The 12,916-nt window shown below is 42.4% G+C and overlaps 1 protein-coding gene across 1 annotated transcript in view; it reads left to right on the top strand.

Moving 5' to 3' along the window:
* DDX47 (DEAD (Asp-Glu-Ala-Asp) box polypeptide 47) overlaps window positions 1-7,755 on the top strand; it is a 9,633-nt gene extending 1,878 nt beyond the window's left edge. The window contains exons 3-13 of the mRNA XM_009322910.1: window positions 521-614; window positions 2,092-2,280; window positions 2,955-3,026; window positions 3,566-3,684; window positions 4,208-4,279; window positions 4,401-4,517; window positions 4,681-4,827; window positions 5,133-5,270; window positions 6,664-6,734; window positions 7,272-7,401; window positions 7,495-7,755. Of these exons, the coding sequence (XP_009321185.1) occupies window positions 521-614; window positions 2,092-2,280; window positions 2,955-3,026; window positions 3,566-3,684; window positions 4,208-4,279; window positions 4,401-4,517; window positions 4,681-4,827; window positions 5,133-5,270; window positions 6,664-6,734; window positions 7,272-7,401; window positions 7,495-7,617 (1,272 nt within the window). The 3' untranslated portion in view covers window positions 7,618-7,755. The remainder of the gene's footprint in view (window positions 1-520; window positions 615-2,091; window positions 2,281-2,954; window positions 3,027-3,565; window positions 3,685-4,207; window positions 4,280-4,400; window positions 4,518-4,680; window positions 4,828-5,132; window positions 5,271-6,663; window positions 6,735-7,271; window positions 7,402-7,494) is intronic.
* The last annotated feature ends 5,161 nt before the right edge of the window (window positions 7,756-12,916 follow it).

Genomic DNA, 12,916 nt, shown 5'->3' with positions numbered 1-12,916 from the left:
GCTGGTGCACGGGGGGCAGACACGTGCGCCGCCGTCGCTCGGCGCGGGCGTGGCGCTGTGCCCGGGCGGGAGGTCTGGGGGGTTTAGGCCTCTGCTCCGGTGGGGGTGGCGTTTGCGCTCCGGTCTGTGCTCCTCAGCCGGCTGTCAGTGTTTTCAGCTGTGTTAATTTGCCCAGGTATTTTCCTTTTTGCATGCTCATGGGATACCCCCAGAGGGGATGAAGGACAGCTGTGTGTGTGTGGAAAGCTGCTTGTGTAAACTAGGAAAAAAAAAAAGATTGGTTTCTTACTGATGGCAGTCACCTCTAACAATTTTGAACAAATCTATCAAGTTACTGATGGAGGTGGGGTCACTGTGAGCAGCCTGCCCTTTCATGTAGTTGCAGTGAGGGCCTGATGGGGTTGTCTTTGCTAGAGACAAGCTTCACTCTGTTGCAGTGTATATTTAACTTAAGTCTATGACTTAATTTAGGTCTCCTTGGTGATGTCTGTTTCCCTTTTCTCTTTTCATTAATGTTCAGGGAGTGACAGATGTCCTGTGTGAAGCTTGTGACCAGTTAGGGTGGAAGATGCCAACAAAGATCCAAGTTGAGGCTATTCCAGTGGCTCTCCAAGGTGAGCAGTGTGCTTCTCTGATCCTGAATCTGGGGATGCTCCAGGAGCTCTATGTGAATGAATTTTGCTGAGTGAGAGGTGGCAGGGATGAGAGTGTTCTTGCTGCTTCATTGAAGATCTCTGTCTAGAAGTAGTTTTTGTGTTTATTCTTGTGTCTTTCCCAGGTGGGGCTTGGAATGCTAATTTCTCCTATAACACTGCCTGTACTTGCAAACTTTCAAATGGGTACATGCATGGATTCTTGAGTGTTCACTGCTGTTGTGTAGTTCTGACACTCCACGTTAAATAGAATTGTTGTCAATCATTTGAGCTGCTAGTCTGCATTGACCATTTTCTTTCTGAAATACTCGAGGATACACAGGAAACTTCTGATAGATTTAGGACTGTGCCTCTTCTGGTAGAGACCTTCAATGTGTGTCTGAAGTTGGAGATGCCTTGACTGATTACATAGCTTGTATAATCGGCTTTGCTGTGAGCAGGCAATTCTTTGAAATTAGATTTTTGGAGTGAGTAACAACAGAACCACAGTGACTTTCTGTAAACATCCTGGAATTACAGGAAAATAAATAACTGAATTCAGCAAATGTTTTTGCCTCTAGAATGTTTGTTGTTTTTTTAAAAAAACAAACACTGTGAAGCAGGAACAGAACAACGTAGTGCCAGAATGGGAATAAACTTTCAGTGTCTGCTCTGTTCTAGTAATTAGCTGTTGTCAGCCTCTTTTACTGAACATAAAAGATTCTCTTAAAAAAAAAACAAAACACAACACAAAAGAAAAGTAAGATTGCATTCCTGAGTTGTTGTTTCCAGTTTAAGGCCTGTTGGCAGCATGTTCTTCTCAGCTGTAGGAGTTCAGGAGGTCAGAATGGATCCTACTGATGAACTCTACCCTGTTGCCTGCATTGTTTTTGGGCAAAGGACTTGCTGTCCTAATCCTTCCTGCTGCAAACTGGTTTAGATCACTCTCTTAATCAATGGCACAAAATAGATTGTGGCTTGTGAAATGTGAGTTTGGTAGTGCAGTTGTCTTGTAGCTGGTATGGCCTAAGTCTCGAATACTGGAGTCTATTTCCTTGTAAGCCAGTAAACAGACAACAGTTGGTCTAGAATACTTAGCCAGATAGAAGCAATAGGCTGTAAATTGACTGACAGGTTTGAGAAATAATAAAGTAAAGCTTTTTTTTGAACCTAAAGTTTGTATGAAAACCTGTATATTGGCAGAAGTTTAACTAGAGAATGAAAGGCATTGAGACTGTAATTATTGTACAAATGAAGTCACACTCTAAAAATGCTGCAGAGATATTCTGAAATTCTTTGTTTTGGCCCTTTGTTCTCCTTTACCCTTTGTGTGTCTCCTCTACCCGCCCGCACCGCACCCACGCACTGAATTCTTGTGCTTTATTGCACAGTGCTTTGAAGGCTTCTTTCTCTAGTCTAGATTTGTAACAGTTTTTGCCTTCCTTGCTGCTCCTTGTAGGCAGAGATATCATTGGACTGGCAGAAACTGGCTCTGGAAAAACAGGAGCCTTTGCTTTACCAATTCTTCAAGCACTGCTGGAAACACCTCAGCGATTATTTGCTCTTGTCCTCACACCAACAAGGGAGCTGGCCTTCCAAATCTCAGAGCAGTTTGAAGCTCTTGGATCCTCCATCGGTGTCCACAGTAGTAAGTAGCTTTGTGATATTGGAGCAGTTTTCCTGAAGACTGAAGTTTGTCAGCTCTAGATTGCAAAGGGAAAAGTAGAGAGTATTTGTATGGAGGGTTGAACAAAAGGTGAGAAAAGCTTGTGATGCTAGAAGACAGAGATCTGGTATCAGGTCTGGGAAAGAAAGACTGTATGGTCTTTCCTCGTGGAGTGATCTGCAGCTCTTCTGCGTTTTAAGTCCAAACAGTTCAAGATGGAAGTAGGAGAGAATCTTCTCAATAGTAAGTTTGTGTCAAGTGAAACTGCATAGAGCTCTACTCTGTAGTGTGATGTAGTTTAATCTTTCCTTCAAACTGTCTGTATTGGTTCTTTACATATTCTCTACAAGCGTAAAAGCTTTGTGGGTATTTTTAGAATTCCTAGATTTTTGCAGCTAAGTTAAGCTGCAAGGAATAGATTCTGCCTGTAGCTCTTCTGGAAAAAAAATACTCGGGGCCAGTAAGGACTTAATTGTATGGCTTAAGAGGCCTGGGAAAGTCAGGTGTGCTAAAATAAAGTGAATTCTCATAAAGATAAGTAGCCTTTCATTTGTACAGAGTTGTTCTGGATGGCAGGGAGTAGGAGGAAATGCTATGGTGCCAGGGGCTAGCTGGTGCTACACTGAGAGATTCACTATATTCTATTTGTCCTGCAGCGGTTATTGTGGGTGGAATTGACACGATGTCTCAATCTCTGGCCTTAGCCAAGAAACCACATGTTATAATTGGTAAGTTAACGTGCTGGGGGTACAAGATACAAATATTATCAAACTGCAGTTGTCCAAAGAAAGAGTGCCAAAAGGTTTTGTGCATTTGAAGGAGAAGTGAGAGTACATAATTTATTTTTGTCCTGAGATCTGAGTACTAGCTTATTAATGTTTCTAAAGTATACAGCAGTAGCCTTGCTGCTACAAGCTCATTCCAAAGCGTTCCTGCTAGACTGCCTTTGGCTTGGTTTTTCATTCTCAAGTATGCAAAATGCTGGTCTCATCCCTCTCAGTACAATTTGCTTACAGTCTGTTTTGTTTTGCCTTTTTTTTTCCTAGGGGGAGGGGTGGAAGGAGGGCATTCTGCAGAGAGTCTGTCTCCATTAGTCTTATTTCAAAACACTTTGAAGATATTCTTCGAAAGAGTCCTTCCCATAAAGCAATCTGCCTTTACATCTCTTGGGCAAAAAAATCCCATTTCTGTATGGTTGACTCTCTTGCCTCTTTGGATCTTTTCCTTTGCTTTAATTCTAAATGTGCTCTCGTGATTTTGTTGGTAGCAACCCCTGGCCGTCTAGTTGATCATCTGGAGAACACAAAGGGCTTCAACTTACGAGCTCTGAAATTCCTAGTGATGGATGAGGCTGACCGGATCCTTAACATGGATTTTGAGACAGAGGTAGGAATCTGCCAAAAGAAGAGTTTGGAACACCAGATGAGTCCCTTTAAAATTGCTTTGTACAGTCATGTAGTAAACACTGAGCTGTTCTGTAGAAATTAATAGGAAATTGTAACTAAGATCTAATAATTGCACAAAAGTCTATGGTGGGAGTAGAACTTAGGAGAGTTCTGCAGAGCACTAGCAAGACAGTAGGAGGCATTTTGTCTCTGAAATCTACTGGTTTCTCTGGAGCGCCTCACATTGACGCAGTTCCTGTAGAACACAATCACACGCACGTTCCTGCAGGAATATTGCCTGGTATTTGCACTGCTATTGGATTTCTGGAGTTCACACTGCCTAATTGTCAACAAGCCATCATCAGCCTACACATTCCCTTTAGAAGAGGGGAAATTTATTCCTACTGTGGGTCTAAGATGCACACATGCATTACTCTTTATTTGAATGATCATTATATTTGGAGGAGGCTTATGTCTTGATTGCTGTTGTATTCAGCATTTCCGTTTCCTTTACATTTTTACAGGTAGATAAGATATTAAAAGTGATTCCTCGAGACAGGAAGACATTCCTGTTTTCTGCTACCATGACTAAGAAGGTGAGAGCAGAGTACGCTGCATTAGTTCTTCCATCAGGCTATACTGTTGGCTAGACTGTATGATAGAGGTTTCTGACAAGATCTCCGTCCATCTCGTACTAACTTACACTGATATTCCCAGGTTCAAAAACTCCAGCGTGCTGCTCTGAAGAATCCTGTTAAATGTGCTGTTTCTTCCAAATATCAGACAGTTGAAACACTACAACAGTACTACATTTTCATCCCATCCAAATTCAAGGTAATGCCACTTCTGTTTCTTCCCTCTTCTGATTGTGTCTTGTCGTCTTGTTCCCACATCTGCCAAATATCTTGTCATCTTCTCTGGCTTATACCTATTCCTTACTGTGGCTTATGTGATTTTCTTTTTTTTTTTTTTTTTTTTCTTCTCTGTTTCTTTACAGGACAGCTACTTGGTTTATATCTTGAATGAACTAGCTGGAAACTCTTTCATGATATTCTGTAGTACATGTAACAATACTCAGAGGACTGCTCTACTGCTCCGCAACCTGGGGTTCACTGCCATTCCTCTCCATGGGCAGATGAGTCAGGTATGGGCATACCCCACAGAATGGAGTAGACAGGAGACCTGTCGCTTGGGAAATGTGCTGCACTATACTGAGTCACAATTACCTTGCAGAAGGAGTATTCCACAGCTAGTGGACTGGACTGATCCCTAGAAATTTAACTAATGTGAATGCTGCCACTGATTCTGTAATAGTTAAAAAAGAAATTAGAGAAGTGAGATTTTTGAGTAGTTTCTCCCCTAGTTCTTCTGTACCAGTATTTCAACAAAAGTATATTAACCAGAATGAGCATTATCCTCTCATTCCCTTTTTGTCCTCCTCTCTTCCAGAATAAACGCTTGGGCTCTCTAAACAAGTTCAAGGCAAAGGCACGTTCTATTCTGTTGGCTACTGATGTTGCAAGCAGAGGTCTGGACATCCCACATGTAGATGTGGTAATAAACTTTGATATTCCTACGCACTCTAAGGTAAGCTAGTCTATGTGCTAGCTGAGAGCTTCTGGTCACTGGGAGGCATAGTGAAGCTAGACAAAGGAACAAAGACACCTTTTCTCTGTTCTGCTGACTGAAGTCTAGTTCACACTTCTGTAGATTAGAAGATGTACTTCAGCCTCTGCAATTGAGTTGGTATCTCCGTTTGGTTGGGTGGCCTCATCTGGATTGTAGAACTGATCCTATAAGTGAAGAGAGGAAATGAGGGACATTCTGTGTCTTTGTATTTCTGCTCAGAGTATGTGTTTTGCCATATTACATTAAAGGGCTTCTAGAGTGTGAAAATAGTTTTAACGTATTACTAGTTTCAGGTAGTCATCTCTGTTCCTGTCATCCAGGTCTGCATTCACATTTTAAACTGTGTTTTAAAAAAAACAATTAAAAAAAAATTCTCCCATTATGTTCAATGAGGATTTAATCAAGAAAGATGTCTTTAATATGTTTCACCTTCACATCACAAAAGTACAGCAAACTGAAAAAAAGTGAGTTACTAACTTTCTACCTTATAGAAAGTATAGTATTATCTTAGGGGTCTGACTTTGTTTCCCAGCCTAGTTTCAGAAAGCATACCATTAACATGCATTTCTGGAATTGCTGTTGTTCCTTATAATGATCAAAGATTCTACACATTGCAAACAGAAGTAAGTATGGTGGTTCTTTTGAAGATGCTGCTTTTGACATTGTAAAAGGACAAAAGTTAAATAATGGTGGGGGCAGCAGCTTGAATGACATCATTAGAGTTTGTGTCCCTCCCTCTCGTCTAACCATGTCACAGAACACATCTTTTCTCATGATGCTTCCTTTCTCCACAGATCCTACATGGAGAAGGGAATATTGTAATTTCCATAATGCAGTATAAAACCTGGAAAACAGCCTAGAACCGTATAAACAGAAGACGCTCAATAGATCAGACACTTCCAAATTGTTTTCATTCATCCTTCCTTTCACTGTGCTTGCCAAATTTAAATCTACTTGCCAGAGAGTTTGCCTGAAAGACAGACTATGTAGAGTACTAGATTCCAAGACTGAAAATGCAGGCATTGGCTCACTTTAAATATTAGCTTTCCAAGGAAGTGGTAGTTCATTAGCAAAGTCATGTATCACAACTTTTGTCCTGCAGTCTTGAATAGTTGGAGGTGGTCTTTTCCTTTAGAAAGAGAGGAATTCAAATGATAAAACCAAAGATATGCCTCCACAAGCCAGCATCTTCTCAAATCCTAATCCTGCACACGGTCCCAAGTGTTTAATCCTGGCTGTATTTTCTCCCCTTTTTCTTTCCTAAAGAAAAATTATATGGGCTAATTTCCCATAACTTCTGTTCTGTGTTTGGTGCACATATCTTATTGCTTATCAAGAAAATTGTTTTCAGGATTATATTCATCGTGTTGGGAGAACAGCTCGAGCTGGGAGATCTGGCAAATCTATCACCTTTGTCACACAGTAAGTGTTAAAATGTGGCAGACTTATTCTTCCCAGCTGTATTTCAGAGCAGAAGACATCTGACCTCATCCTGGGTGGGAGGAAAATACTACTTTTCATTTTGAGGTGCCAGTTGGATTTATTTAATTAAAGGGGAGAGAATTCAAAGCCCGGGGTGGGGAGGGAGAAAGGTCTGGGATAAATTCTAGAACCAGGCATGTAATGAGCAGAACTAACTGTTTATAACTTGATTATATAATATACATACATTTTTATAATATATAATGCAGGTTAAGTAAGTGTGGCTTTTTTAAGTACTGAAGTATTTGTCTAAAAAAAGCCTTTGCCAAATACTTCTGAACAGAGATGAGCTGAATAAATCAGTGAAGCCATCCCGAACGATGGCATCATTTGAATGCAATTAAGAGTTGCTTATGAGACCATCAGCACAAGCTAACAATATCTGTGGGCTGGAGATAAGGGGTGATGTCTCTGTGTGGTGACAGCTGAAGCACTCTCAGGAGGGCTGATTCAACCTGGTGTCTTGTCTTTTCTCAGGTATGATGTAGAGCTGTTCCAGCGCATTGAACACCTGATTGGCAAGAAGCTGCCAGCATTCCCCATGCAAGAGGAAGAAGTTATGATGCTGACAGAGCGTGTGGCTGAGGCCCAGAGATTTGCTCGAATGGTGGGTGGTGGCTTTTTGTCCCTCTACTTGCTGTTGTAGTCTGAATTTCCTCGTGTGCCAGAACTCTTGGTCAATCTCTTGATTGCATTGCAGGAGCTGCGGGAGCAGGGAGAGAAGAAGCGATCTCGGAACGATAATGATGATGACACAGAAGAAGCTATTGGTGTCAGGAATAAGGTGGCAGGTGGAAAAAAGAAGAAAAGGAAAACCTTCTAGCTCAGTATTCGGACAGACTTTATTTTATTTTTCTCTTTATGGCTACATGAGCTTGGCAAAAATGGTCTACCAAGCCTTCTCCAGTGGATTTTTTTTCAGAACTACTTATTATTAAATTGGGCAGTCTACCTGGAAAACAACTTCCTCTCTTCTGCTTCACCAGTTACACACTGAGCTTGGCCCATTGTGGTACCATGAGACCAGTCTTCCTTTCAGAGACAGCAGACCTGGAAGCAGTTGTGGGCTGGTCCTGCTCATTCACAAAGAGGTGCAGCATACGTGCAGCTTTCCCACTGCTGCAGCCTGTCTCACTACCCAAACTCACTGAGTGCATCTGGGGTCAGATAGGTCTGTCAGAAGAAAGAGAGGAAAAAGTTAAAAGAAGCAACTGAGTTTCCACAGCACAGCTGTGATGCCCTTGCCTTAGTGAAGGGACATGTGACATGGAGAACTCCAAATATATTTTGCTTAATTTTAAAGCTACTTGGTTTTCCTTGTCTTAGCACTGACCTGTTCTGCTCATTTTGAATATTGGCTCTGCCAGAAGGTTTTCTTATTACGTCAGCCTTAACGGTTCAGATGTGACATCAATGTCTTAGATGTTGGCTGAAGAGTGGCCCAGCACAGAGAGAACCTGTTTGGGCAGGATTAGGCTATTCACTGCCTGGAATTCGATCCAGAATCTGTAATGATTGGCAAGATCAAGGAGAGGTCTGGGTTTGGTGGTTTTTTTTTTGTGGCTGATTCCTGTAGTACATACAAGACAACACAAGAGGGTGGTATTTACATAGGAAAGCAGCTCACGAACTGGGTGGTGGAGAAAAACGGGTATCATAGAGGCTCTTTCTGTGTTGCCCTATTTATTTCTCTGTCTTAGGCAGAGTTCAGTGCTGCGTAAGTAGACTTTTGCAGGAATGGGATAAATGTACTTATCTTCATATCAGAGCAGAAGGTTAGTGCCAGTTTCCATTGGCAATAAAAATTTTCACACGAGACATTTCTGCTGGTGGGCAGAGGAGGGTGAGAAACTCCTTCGTGATCACTCAACATGAAAATGTAATGTCCGTTAGAACCACTCATAAACTTGGTTTTCTGCTACATGAAAAATATGTTCAAAAGATTCTTTTTAAGGTCTAAGTGGAAAGCAAAAACTACTGCAGTAGTCAAGATGAGCACAGTGGTTACTTAATAGTGTCAAATCTAATATATGCATGTATGCTGGTCAGAATGCTTTTATACTTTTGTTTGGGGCAGTACATTTTACAAAATTACACAGCATGGTTACAACTAATAAGGGGAACATGTTTTTTCTTTTTTATTTAAAACACCTCTGTTGCCTTCATGAGGAGCAAACATACTCTCTGGTGTAAGAAGAGTGCCAGTGTTCTTACTTTGTGGGTTTTTTTTTTGTAGCAGTTTACTCAAATCTCCTAAATATTCACCTTCAAGTTTGATAGATCTAAAGCAGTCTAGGATCAGTGGCAGATAAGTAAGGGTACAGATCTTAGGTATGTTGACTGCTAAGAGCATTCTTACAAAGCAGGAAGAGAGTGTGTGTCCTAGTGCAGAGAGGTAGGGGTGGAAGTCCAATAACGAGAACATGTAAATTCTATGGGGCCCTTTGGTAGGGATCCCCACAGGTAAAAGGAAACAGCCCTAGAATGCACCACACAGAGAGGGATAAAATGAGTGAGCATATGGGTGGAGATGCAAATGCTTGTTCCCCATGGAGCAAGGGAACTTTCCTGACTGGTCTTCTGTCCTGCTGGATGCTTGAACAAAAATTCTTATCCTTCACAAGCAGGACAGGGTTGTCCCGCTATCAGCAAATGAAGATTAAATCCGTCTGAGACTCTGGGTCTCTGGAAAACCTGTCAGTGTTATTCTCAGTTATATAACGGGTGGCATGCAGAGCCAGTCCCAAACTAATCTCGCAAAATGATGTGAAGGTCAATTTTACTGCTGGGGGAGGTAGGGCAGGATCATTCCTTTCAGACGTAGTATGAGCCTTTCTTTAATAAATCAGTGGAGCCTCTAGCATCTTGCTGTGTTCCTTCCTGTGTGGAAGGCTGTAACAGTAGAGGGAATCTGTCTTGCCCCTTGATGGGGTGAATGATTCTCTATGCCTCCTCTGCAGCTGCAAGAGTAACAGAGGAGAGAAGTAGAGCTGCTCCTTGTAAAAGGGTGCAGAACCCCCCTGAGAGGAGTGACTCCTAGACAGCTGGCTACCTCCCTTGATTTGGAATGACAAGCCATAGAAACACTTGGCACTAGAACAGCAAAGGTCTCACCACACCCACATTCTCACCAATGCCTCACCTGCCACAGGTATGTGCATTCAATTTCAGCTAAAAATATCTCAACAGGTTGGAGGGGCAAGAAATAGTTTCTTATTGTGACTATACCATGAGGGCTAGGTCAGAGGGTGTTTGTGTAACTGAAGTGGAAGAGGGAGCGTCTAAAGATGTATTTGGTCAAAACAGAATTTGCAGCCAGGCTAAAGCAAAATCTGTAGCTGATCTAATGAAACGAGGGGAAAAGAATGGAGTAAGACCTGTCTCTGGATAAAAGACAGTTCAGAAAATACCACCACTGGTATGTGTGTGGCTGCATACTTTCGTAAAACAACTGACGACAGTGTATTTGTTCAGTTGGGAGGACTCTTGAGGGGCACTTCTGAAGCACACCTCTCTGCACACCTCTTGAGTCTTTGCACAGCAGGGAGCTGAAGTGGAAGATTAACCTTAGTGTGATGTAAGGCAGGATCGGGCTAACACAACCTGTCATTTTTTTGTGGTTGAAACTCAAGTGAAGTTTCAACAAAAGCTGTGTTCTCGAAAGACGTTCAGTGGGGATGTTTGCAGTTTGAAACAATTCTGCACTTCCAAAGTCCATAGTGAGAAAGTGATTGTTTATATACTTGTAATAGGTATTTTAAAAATCAAAACTATAAAACATTATTTAACACTGCATAGGTAGCTACCTTGGGCAGTAAAGAATGGGGATATAGTGTCTTTCATTTAAATGTTCTGGAGCTAGCAGAAGTGGGACAATCCTTTCAAGGCGAGGAGTAAAATTAAACATTGATGTCAGTGTGAATAACTGACTTCAAGATAAGTGAGGAGGATAGCTGCAAAAAGTAGCAGTCCCTGCAACCACGCAGTGGTCCAGAGCAGAAGCTGCGCTGAATTGACCTGTCTGAAATGGATTTGGCCGTCTCAGTTCCCCAGTGCCATGCACCTGCTGCCTAGGGGCTGCAAGGGAAGACATGGGCAGGAAAGCATAGCTGGGAACCAGGGTGGGGAATCCAGGGCTTTTTTCTGTGGTGGCAGCCTGAGCCTAAGTCTGCGTAAAATAATCATGAGGAGCACAGCCTGTTCCAAGGACCTGGCAGCCCACCTTCCCCCCTGCCCCAAAAAAGTAGAAATGACCAAGAGGGAGAGCTAAGTATGATGACTTTCTAGCAACACCATTAATTTGTGCTGAGAAGAGGCTCAGTTTAGGAGGGAACTCAGAGTAAGAAGTGATTCGGAATCTGGAGGGCCTTAGTTCACAAAGCAGGACTGAAATTAGTAAACATTCCCAGTTTAGCCAAGCACCGAAGAAGGAAAATATCCCACATAGTTAAAAGCCCTTGGAAGTACTTAAGAAGGAATGGAATTGATTGCGTGACCTGTGAAAGACACAGGCATGTACCAAGCATTTTGATGTATAAATGTGAAGTTGTGGTTTGCCTGCAATGGCATGTGAGGAGCTTCTGTAGACATTCAAGTGAGCAATTAATTCTTATAAATGTTGCAGAGCAAATGCTGTAAAAATCCAGCTTTGGTCCCAGAAGTTGTCCATGTAGTCATTCTGCATTCTTACTGCTCTTGCTTATGCACTTACCAGTAGATTTTTTGGGGAAAAAAAACTATCACTGTGTAAACATGGAGAATCGGAGTATGAGTTTCTGATGGAATCCCAAGCTTTGGGGTTAACTCCTGAATGGTTAAAAAAAAAAAAAAAAGTTAAAAGACACTTTCTTAGTCTTTAGATTGCTTTTTTTTCCTGGTCAGACTATGACAGCTCCTTCTGAATAACACTATTTAAAAGGGAGAGCTAAGGACATTTCGTTCCTCTGGCACCTAAGAAATGGGAATGGTCGCTTGCTCTCTGGCCGAGGGATGAATACAGCCATGCCTCCAGTGCTGTACCTCTTCCTGAGGACCCTTCAGGTATGGAAACTTATGATGATGACAATAGCACTTTCTCTCCGCTTCCAAAGCCCCCTGGGACACAGGTACATGCCTTCCTGAACACGATAATCAAGTATATGTCATGGATCATGGTAGGATGTGTGTTGGACTGTGCCAAGGTCATGCCTAGTTGTGCAATAGGAGACAGTGGCACTGTGCAGTCTTCAGCTGTTGACATTGTAGGCCCTCAGGGAGGGGTGGATGCCCTTGCAGCTTGTTCAGCACTTTTTCAGGGAAGCGTCTAGAAGCCTGAAGCTGTGTTTACTAGAGGCTGACACAGGGTAATTCTACGTCCCCAAAGGGAAGAGGACTATTTTCATCTTTGCTTTCTCTGCTGGAGAACTCTCATCATTGCAGGGATGTACATGCGGCTCTGTTGCCTCTCCCTAAAATAAACTCTAGGGATAGGACTGTCAAAAGTTTCTGCCTTCCCTTGGGCTTAGTGTTTGTGTAATGGTTCCTGAGGAAAGGGAGATGCAATGTGGACCTTCTGTGCAAAAAGGGGGAAATCCTTCCATTCAAATCCTAGCAAAGGCAGAAAAAGAACCCTGTTGCAGGCCTCTCACAGAGACTATTCCTTCTGTCCATCACTTCCTCCTCCCTGTTTGATATTGTCAAGGAAGGCAGGTTTTTTGGCACGTGTTTCCCATTTGGACTGATTTTAGTCCCCTTTAATCCTCCTCAAGATTTTCACCCACAAGCACATCTCTGTGTAAAGAAAGGTAAATAGCAAAACTTGCTCTGCAAGTCATCTGTGTACGGTAGAGGGGGGTTGCATGATAAGGTTGAATTGCTTGAGTTATACTGGCTTTCCAGAAGAAAATGATTCCTTTGTGTGGTTTTTCTTGTACATCTGCTCCGTCCCATGAACAGGGCTAAAAAATGAAATTTCTTGGCTTTGATGTAGGAAAAAGTCTTTTGCACAATGAGAGTTGGCGTCACAAAAGTACCTTCTTTCCTGCAGTAGGAATGTAAGGGGGCATAGGATCCGTGGAGCAAGCCTGGGAGAGACTGTGTGGAGGCAGAGATAGCCAGCCTGATCTGTCCTTGCCAGCTTCTGT

The sequence above is a fragment of the Pygoscelis adeliae genome, unplaced genomic scaffold (genome assembly GCF_000699105.1).
Source record: "Pygoscelis adeliae isolate BGI_AS28 unplaced genomic scaffold, ASM69910v1 Scaffold60, whole genome shotgun sequence".
Classification (NCBI taxonomy): domain Eukaryota; kingdom Metazoa; phylum Chordata; class Aves; order Sphenisciformes; family Spheniscidae; genus Pygoscelis; species Pygoscelis adeliae.
This window is presented reverse-complemented; position numbering and strand designations above follow the sequence as displayed.